Raw genomic sequence first — 22,051 nt, forward strand, 5'->3', positions numbered from 1 at the left:
AGTTTGACCAGGCAACGTTCTCTGATATAGCCTTCAGTGTTAAAACATGTTGTCTACCACTGCACTTAGTTCCATCTTCAAATGGAATCTAAATTAACTTTGTTTAAAAGCCAAAGGGTTGAAACCAACGAAGTCATTGCACAAGCAGGTCTTCCATTCACACAATGGAACTTCCCCTCCCTCTCTTCCCCTCCTCACACTCCCCCCATCTGCTCCAGAGGGTTGGGGGGGACCCAGAACAGATTTGGGGGTTGCAGGGCCACCCAGGAGGAGAGAGAAGGGAATTTCCACCACATGAGCGGAAATTGTTCTGCCCATACAATAACTTAGCTGGATGCAACCCAAGGCCATTTTTTATTCTCCCAAGTTTTCAAATGCGTTTTATGATTTTTAACATGCTATTATATGTTTTGTGTGTATAAACTATGTTTATACCGACTGCTCTGGAAGCTTTGTAAAAGCTTTGTGTTAACCTTTTAAATAAAATAATAGATAAATAATGGCCCAAGTGTCGTTGGCTGCAGAGAGTGACATGCTGAATGTTACGGTCATGTGGTTTTGGTAAAAATGTGCATTGTTTATTTTTTCTTAAGGAAACTTGACAAAACATATGAAGTCCAAGGCACATAGCAAAAAATGCATGGATCTGGGAGTCTCAGTAGGATCAATAGATGATCAGGATGTAGAAGAATACGGTAAAAAAATTCAATTTTTTATATTTAGAACTTTTCATGTATTTGCTTTTCTTTTCTAAATATTTCCCTTCCTCTGTTCAAACCTTTTATTAGATTGCTTTCACAGAACAGGCCTTACCAGTTATCACTCACCTACTAACTTTCCCTGTATGATAAGGTTCTAGAAGATATTTGGGATCCCACTGTCCTCTCAGTCCCTATGCACATATACTGTAGTGTCGGTACCAGGAGATCCTACATATATACGTGTATGAGATTCCTCTGAAGCCAGATCTCATTTGAATCACAACAGAACTCATGTTCATTATCTCTCAATTCAGCCAATATATTCTACACTTAATAATGTCGCCATGTACAGAGATTCAAAGGGAAGGGAGTAGAATTAACATCTGAACAGATCCTATGCATTTCACTTACTGTTCAGTTATTGGAGCAGATACAAATGGATCGTGTCCCCACAACATATTAGAGGGACTATGCACTATGGAATATGTGTATCAATTGGCTCATTATACTGGGCCTCAGCCTTTTAGTGCCGGTAGTCTGATTACATCCATGTAAAACTCTAGAGGAATACATTAGCCAGATTTGCAGATAATTATCTTATTCACAAGCCCCAAATAAGGTGGTGGAATTCTCAGTTAACAGAATTGAATGGGCTTAGCTGTTTCTGGCTGCAGATTTGTTTGCTTTTAGGAGATGGAGAGGAGGGAGGGGATACTGATTTTGAATTATCCTTTGTGGGTTTGTTGTTGTTTTTTTTAACTTCCCTACTAGTAAAGAACTAGCATAGAAAGGATAAGTCTTAATCTCCAAAGTAGTAGATTTTCTTTCTTTCTTAGGGGAGCATTCAAAAATTGCATTGTCCACCTCAAGTCTTGAGTTGTATGGTCTACTCTTCCACTTCATGTAGACCAGGCACTCTTCATCTGCAATGATTTCTGTAGGATTTACTGTGCACTGAATTTTAATTGGAGAACTGGCACAATCCCCAGAATGCTGGAGAAGAATAGAGTATGTAAGAGGATACATGTCGCATCACATTTTTGTTTGGGTGGTTATATAAACGACACAGTTCCTATCTGTGAAAAATGCATTCTAATTCATTCAAATAAATTATATTGTCATAACGATGGGGCATGAACATCAAAATTATTACATGGTTGTAATAAAAGATGCTCAGGCCTGCATTATTTTGTTGACCTTTTTGAAATTTAATAAATAAGGACATTAAAATTAGGTTTGCATTCTAAACCAACTTTCAACCAAGGTATGGCTTAGCACAATTTGAAAATGTTTAAGCCTCCAGGGTGGAGACTTTGACCACTCTGTTCTTCCTTAGTTATCTTGCTATTGCACCGTTCTGAGACAAGCCATGCCTTGGTTTAGAGTGTCATCTGAATCCAGGCTTGTGGTTCAGGCCTCCTGGACAATAAACCAAGAACAAACCATGGGTACAGTGTGTAGTCAGTTTGGTGTGTGCTTTTGTCAGTATGATATATGATACCTTTGCTTCTGTTCTGGGGGGATATCCCGCCCCCCTTAAAGTATTTTTCTGATTTGTGTTAAATGGTTTATTGTGGAGTGGTGTATGTGATTTGAAAGAGGTAGAAGGGGTAAAAAATTAATGTACTTGGTCTTTCTTGGCAGCCAATAGCAGAGTACTATGAATAGATGTGAATTCGGTTCTTAAAGATGTAGGAGAGGTGTTCTCTTGATTGGCATAACTTCTTAGTGCACTCATCAATTTTTACCTTTTTACAGTGCAAATTGAACTTTGTTTTATTGATAGAAGTAATAGGGCAGCAGTCATGCTTTGTAATTTGACAATTAATTTATAGGCCCTTCAGTTACGAGGTTCAGCACAAATAAGGCAGCAACAATAGCAGGTAACTGGGAGGGAGGAGTGTGTGTGTGAAATGGAGAACTCAGAGAGGAAAGAAGAGAGGGTACAACACAATAGATCAGGCGGTGAAAGAGGAGACACCCAACGAACGATGGATACTCCTATGCTCAGGAACAGCAATACATTGTTTACATTAATGTTTGTTACTTTCAACATTTTTCTGATTCCCAGGTTGCAGACAAAAAGGTGAAGGGCCATAAAATAATACTTTCCATATATTTTAAAACTTCCACTGGGCCAATTGGATTTCTGCTGTATTGATCATTAGGCTTTCTTCTTCTTTTTTAAGCTTTAGAAATTGTAAATGTCAAACGATATTGTGCTCCACTTGACGCAGTAGACAGTTATGCTACAGAACTATGAGACTGCTTTTTAACTCTCCATATCTTTTTTAATGGTTTGGGGACTTCTTGTGAGATTTGGGGGGAAATACCTGTGCATGTATACTGTTGTATCCCAAGGTGTCAGGTGCAAGCAGCTGTTCCTCCTCGGCTACAGTGTCACTACGATACCTGTAGTTTAAAACAAGTGGACAAACCATAGAAGCAGTGCATTCTGAAAAGTATCCCACTAGGCACTTTCATGACTCCACAAGGAGACCTCTACCTTAAAGGCAAAAAATACTAGCTTCCTTCTCAAGTTTGCTGTGTTAGATATTGGAGGGCTTGCAGTGGTCACAATTTGACAAGATGAGGATTTTGATCATAGTTAGAGCTTTCCCACTGTAAGCTATGGAATGGCTTTCTGCTCTCAAAGTTCTCTGTTCGCAGCCAACCATCTGATTCTGCTGCACATGCAATTCTCTGAATTGCTGCCAGTATTTTTATTGAGCCAATTATAGTTTAAAGTATCCTGGAAGCTTTTAGACTTCCTGCAATACTTCATCATCATAGTGGATGAAAATGTTAATAATTTTGCTTTATTAAAATACACTGATACATAAAACTCTTGAGTATCTCCTTTCTCGAGTTCTAACCCAGTAGCAAAATATTGGGTTGACTGGAACAGACTGCAGTTAAAACCATAATAGAAATTAAAACAACCGTATCAACTTGTCTCCAACACACTCGGATTTCTGTTGTTTGATTTTCACTGCCAAAGGCAGTGTAGTGTAATAGCTTTAATTCTAAACTTGGTAGGTTGCACAGAATTTGAATGTGAGTTTGCCAGAGACAGTTGGCAGAAGGGGCCAAATATAGCTTGTGGAGAGCATTTATGTGAAGCTCTTTTAACAACACTTCTAACGATTCCATTTATTTTCCATGAAGCTTCTCAGCACTATATGAATTGGGGATTTATGGCAACTGGGCTGGGTGGATTGTGGCGGTGTTCTTTGTTTGTTTTTGGATTTGCCACCATTTGGGTATTGGTGAATACCACTTAGTTTCACCTTTTATGTTCCAAATCACTCTTGCATCTTTCATCTCCTAATCCAAAGAATGCCCTTTACGCCCAAAATACAGGGCTACTATGTTTGGAATGCTGGCTTCTGAACTATGCTGTCAGACCAGGTGAACCATTCAGTGTGACATACTTCAGCTTAGGGATATCAGTTTTCACAGTGCTGGCCCAAGTTTTCATTATGTGTTCCTCTAAATTAGGTGATTAACGCCCCAATCGTATGTACATTTTTGAGGGGGAATGTCCTGTTTGGTAGAACTTGACATTCTTCAATGTAAGTATGTTAAGGATCACAGCTTAAAGGCGCTTATCAGGGAAACTGATTTCCTAATGTTTAGGGCAGAGCTGTCAAACATAAGGCCCAGGAGACTTAGCAGGCCCTTTTAGTGTCCCTATTGTGGCCCACAAGACTTTTATAGATTTATTGCAGGGATAGGAACCTAGGGGAAATGGTCTGACCTTCAGTGAGCTGCTGCTACATCATACCTCAACATTGCCACCACCCCCTAAAATTGTCAGCGCAGGAGTGTGGAATCAGCCATTTTCTTGCATTTTGACCAAAAAGGAAGGATGAGGCCAATGGAGGAGAACTGAATGATGGGAACATATGGCTGGCAGGATATGAAGGCAGCTGTATTTTGCATGTAAATGTATTTGGGAAGGCAATCAGTGACATTATGAGAAGGGGGTTCAACTTATTAGAGTTGCCAGTGGGTGCACAGGCCTGGAGGATGAGCTACTGGCATCTAGAGGTAGCAGCAATAAATTAACAAAAGGACTTTGGCAGTTAAACAAAACCCTCTGACCAGGTTTTTTTTTAAAAAAAAATTATGTATAAAGATGGACTCTGAATCAACAGAATAGGATCCTTATTATTTGTTCTTTACAAGATAATCTTGTGCAGATACACTCTTGAGCAGCAGGAGAGAACTGGCAGTACAGTGGTACCTCGGGTTGCAAACACCTCGGGTTACAGACTCTGCTAACCCGGAAGTAGTACCTTGGGTTAAGAACTTTGCCCCAGGATGAGAACAGAAATGGCGGCACGGCGGCAACGGGAGACCCCATTAGCTAAAGTGGTGCCTCAGGTTAAGAACGGTTTCAGGTTAAGAACAGACCTCCAGAATGAATTAAGTTCTTAACCCGAGGTACCACTGTCGATAATCCTATTTGTAGCTTCAGCAATAGCCTATGCTATGGATATGGGGTATGCTGCAATTCCCCACCAAGACAGTTATGTAGGGAGATCTGTATCTGCCAGGTGCTCAGACAGCGGTGGAGGAGACTAAGGGCTTGGGTTGTTTAATGCAGGCCTGCACAGAGCAATCAGTAGGGAGTCATTCAAACAACTCTTTAAACTCCTTTTTATGAAAAAGTGTTTCTGCAGCTATCAAGCCCTTTATTTATTATCATTTAAGGCGAACATCAAAGCCTATTAATCATCAGGGGCTTTTAGGTTTTTCCAGTCTGGGCTTCCCCAGCAGATGTCAGCATAAGTCTGTGATGCAATAAAATAATAATTTGGTCAGTAGGCTTTAAAAGTAAGTGTAATCTTAACTGGTTAGGTATATTCAATTATGTGTATGAAAGAAAAGACTCTTGTATTACCAAGACCAGTCTCTAGAATAGACATGGCTGCCAAAATATCCATTCTGAGATTCCAAAAGGCCTGCTTTGAAAGCCTAAAACAATGGATGAGAAAATCGTTCCATGACAGTAGATGTTGTTTATACTAGAGGATATGAAGACATACCAACTTATTTACAATCAGCTAAATTGGGTGTTATACCATGTCCAGTTCTATCTCCTCAAAGGATAGTTCCAAAATTGGTGCCGTTGTTGCTGGTGCTAGTGTGACTGCTGCTGCCTAATAAGTTTCTTTGACTTATTCTTCTGGAAGTTTGTCATCATTGCCCCTTATTTAAAAATGTATACTTTATACTAAACATAAGTAAAATCCTTACCCTTATCCATAAGCTCATGATCTTGACCATGCTGATTGGGAATTGGGAGTCCAGCAACTTATGGAGCGCACTATGTTGGGTCTAAATAATATAAAGGTAAAGGTAAAGGTACCCCTGCCCGTACGGGCCAGTCTTGACAGACTCTGGGGTTGTGCGCCCATCTCACTTAAGAGGCCAGGGGCCAGCGCTGTCCGGAGACACTTCCGGGTCACGTGGCCAGCGTGACATCGCTGCTCTGGCCAGAGCCAGAGCCAGAGCCGCACACGGAAACGCCGTTTACCTTCCCGCTGGTAAGCGGTCCCTATTTATCTACTTGCACCCGGAGGTGCTTTCGAACTGCTAGGTTGGCAGGCGCTGGGACCGAGCAGCGGGAGCGCACCCCGCCGCAGGGATTCGAACCGCCGACCTTTCGATCGGCAAGCCCTAGGCGCTGAGGCTTTAACCCACAGCGCCACCTGCGTCCCATCTAAATAATATAGATAGAACTAATGAAGGAGCAGGGGGGCGGGGGAGAGAATACGCTTTGTGATGATCCTTGACTGGCCAGTTATATTTGGCTGGGTATATCAGGATTAAACATAGGGCTGCCATTTTTTACTTTTCCATTGCCTGATCCTTCTTTCGTCTTGTTCACGGCTCTTTTGCTGTTCAGTCAAGTGTTTTGCAGTGGACGTGTTTTTTACTAATACAGAATGAAATAGTTCTTGGTAGCTGTACACCTTTATTTTGATATTCTGTAGGTAATTTTATGTTTTAATGGCTATATAAAATGAGGGTAACAGTGTTTTAAAAGTTTTGATTCCACTTCCATGGGGTTTTTAAATTTAAAAAATAGCATGCCACAATTTACTGAGGTTTGCAAAGAGTCTTAATACAGAATAAAGCTTTATCAAAATAGTTGAAAAATGTAAGAGACACGAGTACTATATTACACCATTTGCTTTATCCATTTGTATGCGTACCATATCTTGAACACAAGTGTGTTTGTCAGTCTTTGCTAATGCTTAACAGAAGCCGTTAATGTTTTGCTGATAATTTTAAGCAGAATGCTTTTAGCTCTGCTGTAAGGGTTGCTTTGGCAGTGGGAAGGGAAGAAAAGGCTTCAAAAGTCTTCAAACACCATTATTAGCAGCTTATTATAGACATCAGTGGAAACACCTGCAGCAAGAAGAGAGCTTCACAACTTACTGCTGCCCAGCAGTGCTGCATTTAAAGGATTATTCTTATTTTCAGAATTGTCATGGCAGATACAAGCAGCAATATATGTAAAGGTCATTTCATCATTTCATATGATTTAGAATTAGGTTTGTGAGCAATAAGTAGCCGTTTCTCAATTGTGCAGGATCCATGTCTTTTCCCCCAGCTGTTGTAATTTAACTTCCCTCCTAGCTAATTCAAATTGAAATATTTTATCATTCCTTCTTGTTTTCTCCAAGCAGCCATGTAGAATGTTGCTGTACTTAATGTGTTGATTGTCAGCTGAATGCAGTCACATGTTACACTGTGGAGGACAAGCAATTTAAATGAAACTTCTTGTTCTGGGTTGTAATTTGCAACACCTGTAGAAAATCACCTTTAAGATAACGTACAACACTCCCATCATTTACATATCCATATTTTATGGTCTCTTAAAAGTCACTAGAATAGATTTGTGAGTGGTTCCTGTATAGAAAGAGCTTGAGCACCTGGGAACTATAAAAACTTACAGCTTGAATTAAGGTGTTTGAGGTTTCTTTCTTTCTTGGTAAAGTGAGGTTTAAATTTTAAAAGTTGTAGGGGAGAAAAGTAAACATTGAAACCTGCGCTTAATTCTTTTCCTACTTGAAATCTATAAGTTCCTGGCCTTCGGGTGTGAAAGCATTTCTGCTGTGTGATCAAAGTTCTCAGTCTGCTTTCCTTAGTAACTTTTCTGTTAACAGCAATAGATTGTAAGAAGTTTTTTACATTTCAGATAGTTCAGGAAAAAAAAGATAGAAAGATAGAAAAACATGGGATATGAAGCTGGGATATGAACCAACCAGACTTTTGTTGTAAACCACGATCTCTCATACATACATTATGATAGGCCATGGCTTGTGGAAAGTGAAGCTGATCACCATAGAAGCCTTTTTTCCAACCACCCAGGAGGAGGAAGACCAAGAAAGGGGGCTTTTCTTGGGCTTGTTCCAGCTCATGCATATAAGGGAGCTAAAACATGATGTGCAGACATTATATTCACAAATGCACGAGTGCAAACCTGTTGGGGGTGTGCACAGACCACAGAGTTTGGACCCCTGCTCAGTACTTTGGGAAACAGCCCATCAGTCCAAGGCACTGTGGGTTTGTTTGATCCAGCCTGGCCTCAGAGTCTGTCCCTGGGGAAACAAGGCTTTGCCCTCTCCTCTCTGCCCCCCTCCAATTTGTTACTAGGAAATAATAATTTGAAAAAAGATGACTGCTTTCCTTTTGGCAGACATGAATGAAATTTGCAGTCAAAGTAGCTTCTCCAAGGTTGGCAAAGCCTGTCAGATTATAGACAATTAGGTTCAGGGGTTTTGTGCTGGGCACTTTTAATTATTTTTTTAAGGGGTCTAATAGCAGATGAGCTTCTACTGAATGGGGTGATTAATGGTGTAAGAGCACTAACATGCAGTTAATTTGGGAAATGAAAAAAACTACATCCTCTTGTTATAATTTTCAAACATTACTAGGCTCTAAATGTGTGCATTTAATTTTGCCCTCTCATAGGTGAAAAGCAGCGGCTGGGTTATGATCGGTCTGGATTTGATGCAGAGGATTCAGAAGGGCCAGAAGACGACGACAATGATAACGAAGATGATGACGAAGACAGCCAAGCTGAATCAGTTATATCTGCCACGCCCTCCGTTTCAGCCAGCCCACAACATCATCCATCTAGAAATGTTTCTCAGGAGATCTCAAGCGCTGATGAAGAAATCAGAATTGCAGATTGCTTTGCTGGGGTTCACACAGACTCTATGGATGGGCTGCCCAAAGCACTTCTCACAAAGATGACGGTACTTAGTACAGTGCAGTCGGACTGCAGGAGCTCAGGGCCACTGGTTACAGCTGTTCCCAGAGAAGCAAACGAAGGAAATGTGCAAGACAGAGCAACAAGCACAGATCCTGCTGTCTCCTCTGAGACTGTTCCCAAGTCTCCATGCCATCAGATGTACGTAGACTACCCAGAAGAAGCATTGGGAAGTTCTGCTGTTGCTTCTACTGTTACGACAGTAACTTCCAAGGTGAGCAGATAATTCAGTTCACTTGTGTTAGGTGTAATCTGTGCACCAATTGCACAAAGTATAGAATTAACTCGAACCCTGCAAAAGACCCAACCAGATGCCCATATGGGATGCTCACAAGCAGGACATGAGCACAACAGGGCTCTCCTTACAGCTGATCCTCAGAAACTGGTATTCGGAGACATACCACCTCCAACAGTGGAGGCAGAACATAGCCATCATGGCTAGTAGCCGTTGGTAGAGTAACACACATGCTTCATGTAGAGCAGATTAACACACACACTTCCAAGTTCATTGCTGGGAGGCAAATAATGCTACCTGTGTTCTTGTCTGTTAAGTACATTGACCTAGAAGGATTTCAGTGAAAATGGGCTGCACGATTCAATTTCTTCTGTGCATTAGCCATGGACCGTTGGCACAGTGAATTTAATGGGATTTAGTTTCCCAATAAATACACTGCTGTGACTGCATGTAACTCTTTGTTGTAGAACTATCTAGCCATGTGTATTTTACATAAATATCTATCTATATATGTATAAATACTCAGAAACTACCATTCAGCCAGGCTTGACCCATGCTTGGAAACAGAGCTTCCCCATTGCCAGCAATAGAAGGGGAAAGAGTTTGAATTTTGTCATAGCATTGCAAAGAACCATGAGCATGCAAAACTATACTTTTAAAGCTGCTCTATAGCCGCATGACCTATGTGACTCTTTGGAAAGCAAATGCACTGAAATAGCACATTCTGGCTGACTTGTAATTTTTTAAACAATAGTAGAATATTAGCAAACTTAGCTCTTTTAGAGAAGAGGTTTTTGAGCTGTGTTGGGATGGAGGAAAGGAGAGAATGGTTTGGGCCTTCTTGTATTTAACTTGAAACAAAGGTGGCTCTATTTTAGCCAGTAGAGGAAGCAATCTGGGCTGCCAAGGGCAAGGAATGCTCCAAATGTTCAAAGCAGAAGAGCCACAAATGGAGCTAAAACACAGGACACCCAGCAGAATCTGTCAAAAATAATCAACACGCAGCACTTAGGGAGGAGTGTTTTTTAGCGGATGTCCAACTCTCCTGTGGTTGGCTGCTCTCACATTTTAAGAAATAAAGCTAGACAATGTTGAACTGGTTGTATCTTCTTACTGATGGTTTTTAAAATATTATTCTTTTTGTTACACTAGAGCACAACTTCTATAAGACTTCCTTCTCCACCCGTTGACCGGAGTACACAAACCTCCATGGTTGTTCCTTCAATGGCCTTGCCTTTCCCAGAGATGCAACCGCAGAAGCCCGAGGAGCATCAGCAACAGATCATGAAATCAGCACCTCCTCAGACTCACCTGTTTAGCCACCTCCCTTTGCACTCGCAGCAACAAACCAAGACCCCTTACGGGATGATTCCAGTAGGGGGAATCCATGTGGTACCTGCTGGCTTGGCCACATACTCGACTTTCCTCCCCATTCAGGCTGGGCCGGTACAGCTCACTATTCCCGCCGTTAGCGTGATCCACAGAACTACAAGTGCACTTGGCGACCCAGCATGTGCAATGTCCGGCACTGCAAATCATCTCAGCGTTGCTGAAGTGAACAGCGTTGTTCCTTGCATCCCAATAGGCCAGATCAATGTACCGGGAATCCAGAGCCTGAGCGCACCAACCCTGCAGCCTCTTCCGTCATTGAGCATGGAGACGGTGAACATCTTAGGCCTGACGAACACCAACATCACTCCGCAAATACACCCTTCGGGATTAACGCTGAATGCCGTAGGCCTACAAGTGTTGACTGCAAACCCTTCCCCTCAGAGCAACTCAAGCCCTCAGACGCACATTCCAGGTCTGCAAATATTAAACATAGCACTGCCGACTTTAATCCCTTCGGTCAGCCCTGCGACTGCAGATGGGCAGGGCATTCCAGAAACACCAGCTTCTAGTAGCAAGGCCTCCGAAACTCCTCCACATCAGGGTCCTGCGAGTCTCGCTGGCGATGCTGCTGCTGCTCCAGTCACCAGTGCTACATCATCTCAGGTGGGACCCACCGACCAGCAGTACAGCATTGAAAGTCGTTTGGAGGCTGATCCTTCAAGCAGGTACCAACGGCACGATAGCCCGGGTAAACTGGACACTGAAAAGCCTGACTCACAGAGTCATACGAAACCAAAGTGCAATATCAATTCTGTTCAGGTAGAACAGGCTTCTGCTTCAGAGCCTCCTATGAAGGTGAATTCTGATGTTTTACCCAATTGCCCCAGACATCGGACTGTCTCTCTAGATAGACAAGCGCATAGGCGGAAAGGGTTGCCCGAGAGGCAAAATACTGTGGAGTTTAGTGACGGCAGCAGCGACGATGAGGACAGACTTATAATAGAAACCTAGGGTTTTTTGGTTTTACGTTGGGTTGTGTGTTTGTGTGTGTGTTTGTTTTTTGTTTTTTTTTAAAGTAACACTTACAGGTTTTCTTGCAAACCTCCCTTTTACTTAAAGCACATTTTTTTTCTGACACAAACTCATTACTAATCTTTGTGCAATCATGAATTTTTGACCAATAATTGTTGTTTCTTGTCAGCTCCGGCCATTTTTGTACATGTTGTATAGACAATTGTGCCTTTTTTTGGAGTTTTATGTTTAGAATACTGTACAGATTGTCAAAATTATATTATATTATATGTATATTAAAACCAAGTAGTTACTTGTGTTTCGTAAGTAAAACAAAATAAATAAAAAAATCTTACGTCGGATGAAATAAATGATTAAATTATATGTTGCACTGTTAAATGTAAATTTTTATGGCTGTGGGGCGAAGTTTGTGTGTACAGATTTGAGTATGTACAACTCCATATTTATTGTATCCATATTAGTCTTGGGGAAAGGATCTGTCCAACTTTCTTGTGTATGACTTTAGCTTTACACTTAAAAACAAACTCCCGTATCTGTGTTATTGAATTATTTCAGTAAAATTTTTGTTTACTGACTTTATCACTGCTCAAGTTGTGCCTTCTTCATACAAGTGAGCCAGCAAAAAATAATTAACTTCCCTTAACTTCCCACTTATGGCCCCACCACCACCATTAGGGTCTTTAAAAGCTTTAGAAAATGGATGAACTGTCTATTAGCAGTGGTTTCAGTAGTGGCATTTTTCCTCCTTTCCACCATTTTTTTTTTTTTAAGAAACATTCACAAGGAACAAATGTTCCTTTTCTTGTAAGGGACATGTCTCCTAATTTTCATATTCAAGTTACCTGTTCTTTAAGTAAAATTAAAGCTATTTTTAATTGAAGCTTGCCTGTCACAAGAAAGCAAATTTACATTTGTGACTATGAAAAAAACTTTGTGTTATTTTTCTTATGTTTGCTGTCAAACAGAAGCATAAAGCCATGTTTTATTAAATTAAAATATGGTTAAGAAAGAAAAGAATAGCTTTTGTGTCTCACTTTTTTCATTCACAAGAGTAAATGAAAACCATGTTGCTTCAGCCCTTTTTTTCCAGTTGCTAATCTTCTCAAGCTCCCCCTGTAGTTTCCAAAGAGCCTTTCACAGGTGAATATTTTAGACAATAAGAATGTATTTCCTTTTTGAAAGCACTTTTTATTTCATTCAGCGATGCAAGTCAGTAGGAAGCATGTACTCCCACCAACTTTTTATCCCAGAAGGAGCAGACAGTGAATAATCATCACATAGATTTGTAGACTGCAGTTGGGGACAGCGGGGGGGGGGGGGAGAGAGACTTTCTGTATCATATATTACATAACCTTTGTGAATTGCTAAAGATGATAAGGGAAATCAGCCACTAATGCCTAAACTTTGATTATCCTAGAAGGTGCAGTTACAGCCTCTCGCCTTTGTGAAATAAAGTTGGAAATTTCATGAAGAGCAACAGCAGCAACACTTTTCACCAAAAATGCATCACAGTTGAGGCCATAAGATGCTGGCTAATTACACACATGCAAGAAAGTGATGCCTGGCTGCAACTGAGGTCTGAAAATGCAGGTCTAAGACCGGTCGAAGGGTACCCCCAATGTGTGACCATTCATTTTTAGGAGGAGTGAACCCCTTCCAGCGCTTGTTGAACATTCAAACAGAAGAATTTCTCTCTTGCATTGATTTAGTTTTATGCATGCAACCTTTGGTCCCTAGCTTAATTCTATTCCCATAGCTCCAGCAGTCATGGATTACTTGCAGTGCTTAAAATATGTAAGAAACCCCCATCTTCAAAGTAAGGGAGGAGGAAGAAAGATGGTAGAGAAATGTGATTGTGCTTGCATTTTAATGAGAAGCCACCTAATTTACACTTCTCAAACCAATCCTTTGAAATCCACATTTCTCCCAATTTTGTGATGTAGTTCTCCAGCCAAACAATGTGCACAAAAATACAGAGACTAGGGGCAGTAAAATGCATATATTTGTGTAAATAACAAACAAAATGCATTACAATTGTGAAAAATCACTTTTTAATGGATATATTACTATATTAGTCAAAACTGCATATAAAAACGTGCGTACTGGGAGAAATTTGCACTAAAATGCTGACCACTTTTCATGATGGTTTCTTTCAAAAATCAGGAATTGCTTTGGAAATGTGGAGCAACAAATTTTAGGTTGGAGAAATAAGGAACTCAAGACTATCCAAATAGATTCATCCATCCCTACCTGTGTGAATCATCTAACTTCAAAAATCCAGTGGAACTGCCTTTTATCTGGATGCTCTGGACTATTACCAGATGTTTAGATTTTTAAAAAGAACCACCACTAATTTCCCAGGATTACACTAATATGGGTCTGTCTGGGGGCAGACAGCAAGGTTTGGCCAGCAAGTTCTGAATAACTCTGGTGCAGCTGAGTGTAGAAATATTCACACAGAGATTCCCTCTGAAGCGAAAAAGGGAAAAGATGCTGCATTCCTAAAGTTCACTCAGGGAAGGAAAAGCCCATCTTGAGATGAGTTCATTAGCCAGGCATGCTTAGCTTGATTTTGTAATACAAGGTTTGTTTTGGTCAAGAAGGTCAAATGTTAAGGCTTGTTTGATTCACCGCTGCTGAAAAGAGGTAAGTAACCTTAGTTTGTACGAAGTCACTTATATCACAAGAAGCTGCTGCTTTTGTCATAACGACTTAACGTTTTTATTATTAATTTTACTTGCATGTTGATTCTTTTTACAAAATGTAAAGCGACTTACAATATAGTACAAATATTAAAACCAGTATCAAGCTAAAACAAAGCAAAAGCTAAAAACTTTTTTTTTAATAAATAAAAGCAATCTAGCATATCCCGTCCACTAAAAGAGGCCACAATATCTAAACTCTCCAAGTTAAAAGCCTAAAGCCTGACCGAAAAGAGATGTTTTTGCTTAGCATCTAACTAGCCAATGACTCCCTAAAGAGAGCATTCTAGAACCAGGGAGCCACCACTGGAAAGGCCTCCTTTTGTGCTGCCACCCTCTGGACCTCCCTCAGGGCAGATGGAGAAACACCTCAAATAAAAAGGAAGATGGCAATTCTGGAGGGATTGAGTTGAGCAAGCATCTTTACCTTTTAGCTGCTGTTCTCCCAGTTGTTACCTTGCTTTTGCTCTATTATTGCATATTATGTTTGTTGTTCTCTTGATTGGTAACTTTTTATTCTGCAGTTTCCTTTTCTTAGGCATTTTCTATGGAAGTGAGTGCATGGAGCCTAATCTGCAAGGGAGCATAATTTGGGAGGTGGAACAGGACATATCCTAGTAGTGCCAAACTGAAGGCCAAATCCTTAGCTTATGATTTTCTTAACTTTTGGGAGCACAAGTAAATCCAGATGATTCTTAACTTTGAATGTGATAGGAGTATTAAACAGAAGGCTGTTTGATCCTAGAATATTGATGGACATAGGATCTGCCTAAATAGAGCAATAGGACCATCACCCCCTCCCACTGATGCACCCTGTGCCCCCCCAATATATGCTCCAGATCAGGGGAAACTGCACTGATCTCGAATATCATTAAAAAGGTTTGGATCCAGAGGCAGTCATTCTTAGAGCTGAGCCACTGAAATAATTGGCCATTCAAAAATCTCAGCACAAACCTCTTCCCCCGCAAACCTTTAAAGATGCACCGCTGTAGCAGCTCTCATGTAAATGCACTCTTTTTTAATAAGATCCCCTGCAGCACTCAAGAAACTAGCAGCTGCTTGGGGAGCAGAGGTTCCTTCTAAATTCATTCATGGAGTTTCAGGCTTGAGTGTGAACATTTGGGAGAGAATTATTTTTAAAACTTTCAAAACACAAAGCTCCAGAAAGCATCCAAGCCAGAAAAATTAGTTTTAAGTCTAAAGCTGGAGGTACAGTCTAGAATACATGTGTCTCTCTCTCCCCCCCCCCTCTCAAATTTGGAGAAACCAGTTAATATGGTGGCATTGTTGTTTTTCGTGGCACAATTTAGTGGTAATAGTAGAAATCTTCTACTAGAGATGGGGGAGAAATTTGCTTCAGGTCACCTTTAAAGGTGAACTTACTTAATTTGCTCTTTTCCAAAACGACATGAACTGAAACGCAGCTATCCTTCACAATTCCACACTTCTCCAAATTTCTGCAGTGCAGTTCTCCAGTCATATTGAGGGGGGAATTACTTTGTAAAACTCTTCTTGGCAAAGTTGCATATAAAATGTGCATATTAGGAGATATCCACAGTCAAATGTAGATGGATTTTCATTGACTTAAAAAATACATCACAAACCGATGTGGAAAACCACATTTAAGACTGGAAAAATGAGAAACAGAGAGAAAATTTGAATCCCCCCCCCACACACACACAAACACTCCACCGGCCTTCCCCAGCTTCTGCATCAGTCTGGTCCTTTGTGAAGGACCACCTCCTTCCCTTTAGACCATTTCAGGTGTCAAGATGGGCAGAGGGCGCCCTCCTGGTAATTCCTCCACTCTGGGCAGCATGGAGGAGAGTGCAGTCTCTCTGGCAGCTCCCAAAATGTGGAATTCTCTCCCCACAGAGGTGCATCAAGCATCCTTGTTAAACAGTTTCTGTCATTTGCTAAGATGCTGCTTTCTACCCTGGTCCTTAACAGCTAAAGAGTTCTGTGGGGCAACCTCTGTTGTTTGACGCACAGTCTTTCATTTGTTTTAAATTATTTTGTTGGATTTTATCGGATGAGATGGTGGTAATCTGCCCTGGTATCTGGGAGTTACCTGGGAAGAGGAATGGATTATTAAACCAGCTCTGTGAGGGGAATAGAGGTCTCCTAAGAACCCTCAGCATCCTTACTACAGCTCCCAGGATTCTTTGGGGCAAACCATGACTATTTGGAATGGTATGACACTGCCTTAAATGTATAGTGCAGATGGGGTCTGAAGTCATGTGCCTGAAGTTCAGCATGGAGGGTGCCTGTCTAATAGCAGTTGGGAAGGAGCACCACAAGTTTGGGGAACAGTACTGAATGCATGGTGAGCAGCCAGAGCCTTGTGACTGGTCAATTGCTTCATGGAGTGGTAGTGCGTCATCAAAGAGACCAAAGCCCTGCTTTTTTTATTTACATATTTATCTCTTAAAAAATATATATATCATAAAGTGGCTGACAGCTAGGATAATGAAATATAATCAGTACGAACCAGATGGTAACAGGCAGCATACACCCAAAATAAACAAGTCAGCATTAGCAGACAATCATAAAAAGCCTTCTGGACTTTTTTAAAAAAAATAAATAAATTCAAAGTGTGTTCTAAAGAAGAAGAAAAAGGACAAAGACAATGCTTGGAGGGGTGGGGGTAGACTGGGATCAGGACAGCAGACCCCAGACTGCCCTATATATGTTCAGTATACGGCTTTTTAAACAGTCCAAGCATGCAATCAGGGACTCTGCAAAATAGCAAACAAACAAACAAACAGGGTCCTAACTGCATCCACCCAGTTTATACACCTGTAGGGTCTGCAATGTCTATGAACATCTTCAACAAGATTAGGGGTTTGGAAGGGCTGTTGCTGTAATCTGGCACATGCACACTGCACATCTATGTTCAATATTCCTAGACTACCTGCCGGAGCAGGACTAGCGCTGGAAATTAATCCCTTTAAAATCACATATGTACAGAACTTCAACCACATGCCGGCTTTGCAAGAGACAGCCTCAAACAGCCTTCTCTGCTTCCTTCCATCAGGCTCCCTATGGATCCCTGCCCATTACCAGTTAGTGTGAGCAAAAGAGCCACAATGAGGACTTATAAACACCTAGGGCTATCCAAGAAGGAACTGCAAACTTCTTCAAAATGCACTGAAGTGAAAAAACAAACAAACAAACAGACAGGGGGAAGGGGAGGATTATTTCAGGGGGATTAGAAGGTCAAAGGCCTCCAGGAGAAAAGCAAACCAGAAGCCATGCAAAGCCATTACCGCAAGATCAACCAGACAGACAAATCGGAGGGCTCATTCCTGGTCTGTTTTGGATGATGTTTAGCTCTGGGACAGAACGTTCCTTGCCTCATGGACAGACACTGGAGATCATCCTCTCCATGATGTGTCCCATCAGTAAGCAGTGTCCCCTGGATCTTCTTGCAGGTCTGGGCAATTTGTGACCCACCTAGCTGCATGGCGGCCAGCAACCATGTGTTGTGGCCAAATAGCTGTAGAGCATCTACTTTGCAAGGTCCCAGGTCTCTAGCATCTCTAAGTACGGCTGGGAAAAACCCAGTTTGAAATCCTGGTGAGCAGCTGCAGGTCAGTGCAGACAATACCAAGCTAGATGACTTGTGGTAAGGCAGCTTCTATTTTAAAAAAATTCCCTTCTGTTTGGTACGACATCAATAACTGGGTTGTACCTGACATCTACTGGTCTTCAGCTCGTCAGTTGGGATCCGCTACAGGCTCCCAGCCTGATCTAAGGTGCAATTTGACAGCAGCACTAGCACCATATCATTTTATGGTAGAAGGTAATCCCTAGATGTATGTTTGGGTTAAAGAAGGTTCCCAGGGTCTGAAAACACAGAAAACGTCTGTGGCAAATGACTGATTTACCAAAAGACATATAAGCGCTGCTAAAATAGGAGGTGAAGGCTCAGTGAGCAGATTATTCTGCCAGCTTGTCAGATGATGTCGCCATCCCCCGTGACAAGCCTTTTAAATGTACTTTAGCACTCTCCAAAGTGCCTTTCTCTAAAGTATTATGATTAATTGCATTTATATTGCACCCTTCCTCCAAGGAGTTCACGACAGTATACACTAGCTTTCCCCTTTTTCATTTTTACACCAACCCTGCGTGTTATGGTCAGCCAGAGGGATAGTGACTAGCCTGAAATCACTGTGAGCTTCATGGCTCAGTGGGGATTTAAATCTGGGTCTCCGCAGTCCTAGCCCAACTCTCGAACCATACTACCTCTCAAAGTTGCTGGATTTCAGTGGGTCTCCTCTGAATATATTTTACGTTGGATATCAGCCCTTGGCTATAAACACCCAAGGACCTATCAGATCCTCTCTCCCATCATCTGCTGACATATGGGCAAGGCAAGAAGGCAGTGCCACACATCCCATCAATAAAAGCACTATAAACAAATCCCACTGCTACTGATGCACTCCCAAATTCTAGCTTGCATTGACTCCGTTCCCTGTTTGCTAATATGAAAGTTTAGAGCAAAGCGCCACCGTGTGGCCTGATGTATTCACTAAAGCAGAGTCCATTGAATAGCATCTTTTGATTTTTCTAGGTGTAACGTAATAGCAGGCACAGGCCTAAAAAAGAGACAGCTCATAATGACAGGCAGCCTTACAATGCAAAAACAAAACAAAACCCACAAACCAACAACCCCCCCCCCACAAACACATTTAAAAGAGGTATATGTTAATCAGTCCATGGCCTGGTTGAAAAGGAATGTTTTTGCCTGGCGCCTAAAGGTATATGATAAATAATAATAGTCCAGGAACATCTGGAGAGCCAGCCTTGCTCTACAGCCATGAGAAAAGATACAGCGGTTCTTGCATGCTGGTCTACCAGTCCAGAACGTCAACTGCTGCTCTCTCCAGCCTCCTTTCTTCCCTATCTTCCTGCTGTGGGGGCAGAACTAGCTCTTTGCTTCCTGCAGCAAGCATGAGAGGCAGCACGACCAATGAGGGCGGAGGGGAAATACCAAGATAGGTTTCAAGGAAACCTCCCAACATAAATCCTGGCTACACCCATGGACTCATGGGCATCCAATGAAGCTGAATGTTGGAAGATTTAGGACAGTTAAAATGTTGCTGGAAACCACCGGCGGGCAGAAGGCTCTTCTGTTCATGTTCACCTTGTTGGTTTCCCACAGGCATCTGACTGACCACTATAAGAACAGGATGTTGGACTGGGTGGGCCAGGGGCCTGATCCTGCAGGCTATAGTCTTGTTCTTATACAATAGGTATATCATCCTTTCGTCTGTGGTCCTGGAGGAATGCAATTAGCATTAAAGAGATATCACCCAAGAATGCATGCATGGGAAGAAACATACTTGCTGGCAAGGAAACACAGTATTACATCTGGGGTTTTCAAAGGCTGAGCAGATAGCTTCAGAACAACATGGTGCCTTATCAGCACACTGGCATGGGATAAACATGGTATATGAGTGAGTGAGTGTCAATTTCCTCCCCCCCCCCCGCCACCCCTTCCATATTTCCATAAATATATTTATTTGGCTAAGTTCTGGTGATGCCAACCTTTCTGTGGCAAGCCCCATCCTTTAAATACTTGTGACACAAGCGGGTATTCAGCTAATGAGGCAAACACAGTGATGGAGGAAGGTTTCGGCAGCTCCTTTTCTGCTTCAACCTGCAATCTTAAAAGGCACATGAGCTCCACAGAGTGTGGTGAGGGGGGGGGGGAGTGCAGGTGGAGAGCGATAAATGCAAGTTGCGTGTTACAGAACCACAGCAGTTGTATCCCATTTTTAAAGATACTAATATAGAGCCATCAATAGCTCCTGACATACAATGACAGATAAGGCCCTAAGGACTCTCTCGTACAGATGTTTCATGCAGACCAAAAAGACCTCTGAGGATCAGGAGGCCTGGGCTGCCTTGGATAAGCACCTTTCCAATAGTTTGCAATTTAGAAGCAATCACTTCACAGCAGAAAGCAGGCCAGTTGGAGCCCCCCCTTTTTCCCTTTATCCCCCATATAAGAAAGGGAGGGAGGACACACACACATACAATGGCACCTTCCAAAGATCAGGCATGTCAGGTCCCTGCCCCAACAGGTTTACAATCTAAAACAAGCACAGTGAAATGAGAGAGGGAGGGAAGCATGTGACTCCTTCAGTTCCCTGTACTTAGGCTTAGTTACAACAGTGACAAGAGGGATAAGCCAAACCTGAACCATACATGCTATCATAAGCCCTTGTTTCCACACCTCTCCCGCCCCGTCGAAACAGTGGCCATTTTGCTCGCTCTGTGCAATGCAGCAACGCAGCTAAGCCCCGCAGGGCCTTCGCTTTTGGTTTCCCTTTCTATCTCTGCGTTTCTTTTGAATTCTGGAGCTTCCCGCTCTCCTTTTGTTTGCCTGAAAAGGCTCGAAATAATACACACGGTGTTTTTGAAACCACTCTCATTCTTTCATTCCCTCAAGTCAGGGGAACATTCATCCCCTCATAATTAGGGTGTCCGTCAGTCAGTCCTTTCCTCCCCCCCCCCGGCCAATTGTCCCCCAACTGAAGCTCCTCTCTCACCTATTGTCTCCTTGCAGCACCTCCCTGAGGAGACTCGCGGGATTAGCGGGGCTTTGAAGTCGCTTCCCGGGCTCCAGGCCCGCCCTCGCGAGCAAGGCCGCACATGGGTATTCTTCCAACTTCAAACATCTGCGGAGCTCGGTACCTAATTACAGCCGTTGCCTTTGCAGGGCCTGAGCTTTTAAATGGCAGCAGGCCACTGGCAGCCTACTTTTTTTTGGGGGGGGGGGTTCGGCCCAGCTTTCAAACAGTGAGCATCCCCCTGAAAGTGATGCAAACTGACAAGACTATGGCACTTTGGAATGACCACATGGGCAAAGCTTTTGAGCAGCTGGCTCTCCAGCTGGAAATGGGGGTGGGGGGGCAGTGGAGCACAATAGATTTGGGCTTTTGCCCACCACGCAAGAGAGCTTAGGTTTCTTTGCCTCGTTTCCCCTACACATCGCGCACCCCCATGCAATTCATCTTTTATTATCGATATTATTATTATTGCATTTCTATCCCACCCCCTGCCAGGGGCATAAGGTGGCTTTCATATTTTTCTTCCTCCCTCTTTTATCCTCGCAACAACCCTGTGAGGTGGGCTAGCCGCCCAGGGTCACTCAGTGAGCTTCATGGCTGAAGGAAGGATTTGAATCCTGGTCTCCCAGGTCCTAGTCCAGCAGTCTTAACCACTACACTACACCATCAATGTCAGGCTGCTGTTCAAAGGACAGGAGCAAGGGCTAAGGGGGGGGGGGAGGTGGCCGAAGTAGCTTCATTAAAGTTGGGGTGGGCATGGGGGAAATAGCCGTTTTGGGGCAACCAGATAACAATTTTAAAGTAAGAGATGCTCAGGGGTAATTAAGACTAGCCTTTCCATCAGTCTCTGCTGCTGTGTCTTCAATTCTGCAGGAATTAGCAGGCCAGACTATTCTCATTGCTCTATGTTCAAGTTGCTAAGATCAAAAGAGCCCCATTGAATCAGAGCAAAGGGCGCTTTAGGCCAGTATCCCCATTTCCCCCAGTGGCTAAACATTGTGGGCAATCCACAATCAAGGCATTCGATTCATTTTATTAACCCCCCCTCCCATTATTTATATCCTGTATTTTAAAATACAAATCCTTCCGAGCTTGTTAAAACACGCACCACGCACACCTACACAGCCACAGCAACATGTAATAAGTCAGAAGGATTCTTCCTGCGGGGCAGGTGG

General features: G+C 42.4%; 1 protein-coding gene and 1 long non-coding RNA gene across 8 annotated transcripts in view; one reads left to right on the forward strand and one right to left on the reverse strand.

The window, feature by feature from the left end:
* Nucleotides 1-12,172, forward strand: part of HIVEP1 (HIVEP zinc finger 1) — a 96,611-nt gene extending 84,439 nt beyond the window's left edge. For all 7 annotated transcript variants that reach the window (XM_079984889.1, XM_079984892.1, XM_079984890.1 and 4 more), the window contains 3 exons: nucleotides 594-695; nucleotides 8,694-9,208; nucleotides 10,382-12,172. In XM_079984889.1, coding sequence (XP_079841015.1) covers nucleotides 594-695; nucleotides 8,694-9,208; nucleotides 10,382-11,572 — 1,808 coding nt within the window. In that variant the 3' untranslated portion in view covers nucleotides 11,573-12,172. The remainder of the gene's footprint in view (nucleotides 1-593; nucleotides 696-8,693; nucleotides 9,209-10,381) is intronic.
* LOC307221008 lies at nucleotides 1,975-21,212 on the reverse strand. The gene is made up of 3 exons (XR_013841275.1): nucleotides 20,856-21,212; nucleotides 3,035-3,113; nucleotides 1,975-2,120 (listed from the first exon to the last, which is right to left on the reverse strand). It is a non-coding gene; the product is annotated as an uncharacterized lncRNA (long non-coding RNA).
* Between the last annotated feature and the right edge of the window lie 839 nt (nucleotides 21,213-22,051).

The sequence above is a fragment of the Podarcis cretensis genome (genome assembly GCF_951804945.1).
Source record: "Podarcis cretensis genome assembly, chromosome: 7".
NCBI lineage: Eukaryota > Metazoa > Chordata > Lepidosauria > Squamata > Lacertidae > Podarcis > Podarcis cretensis.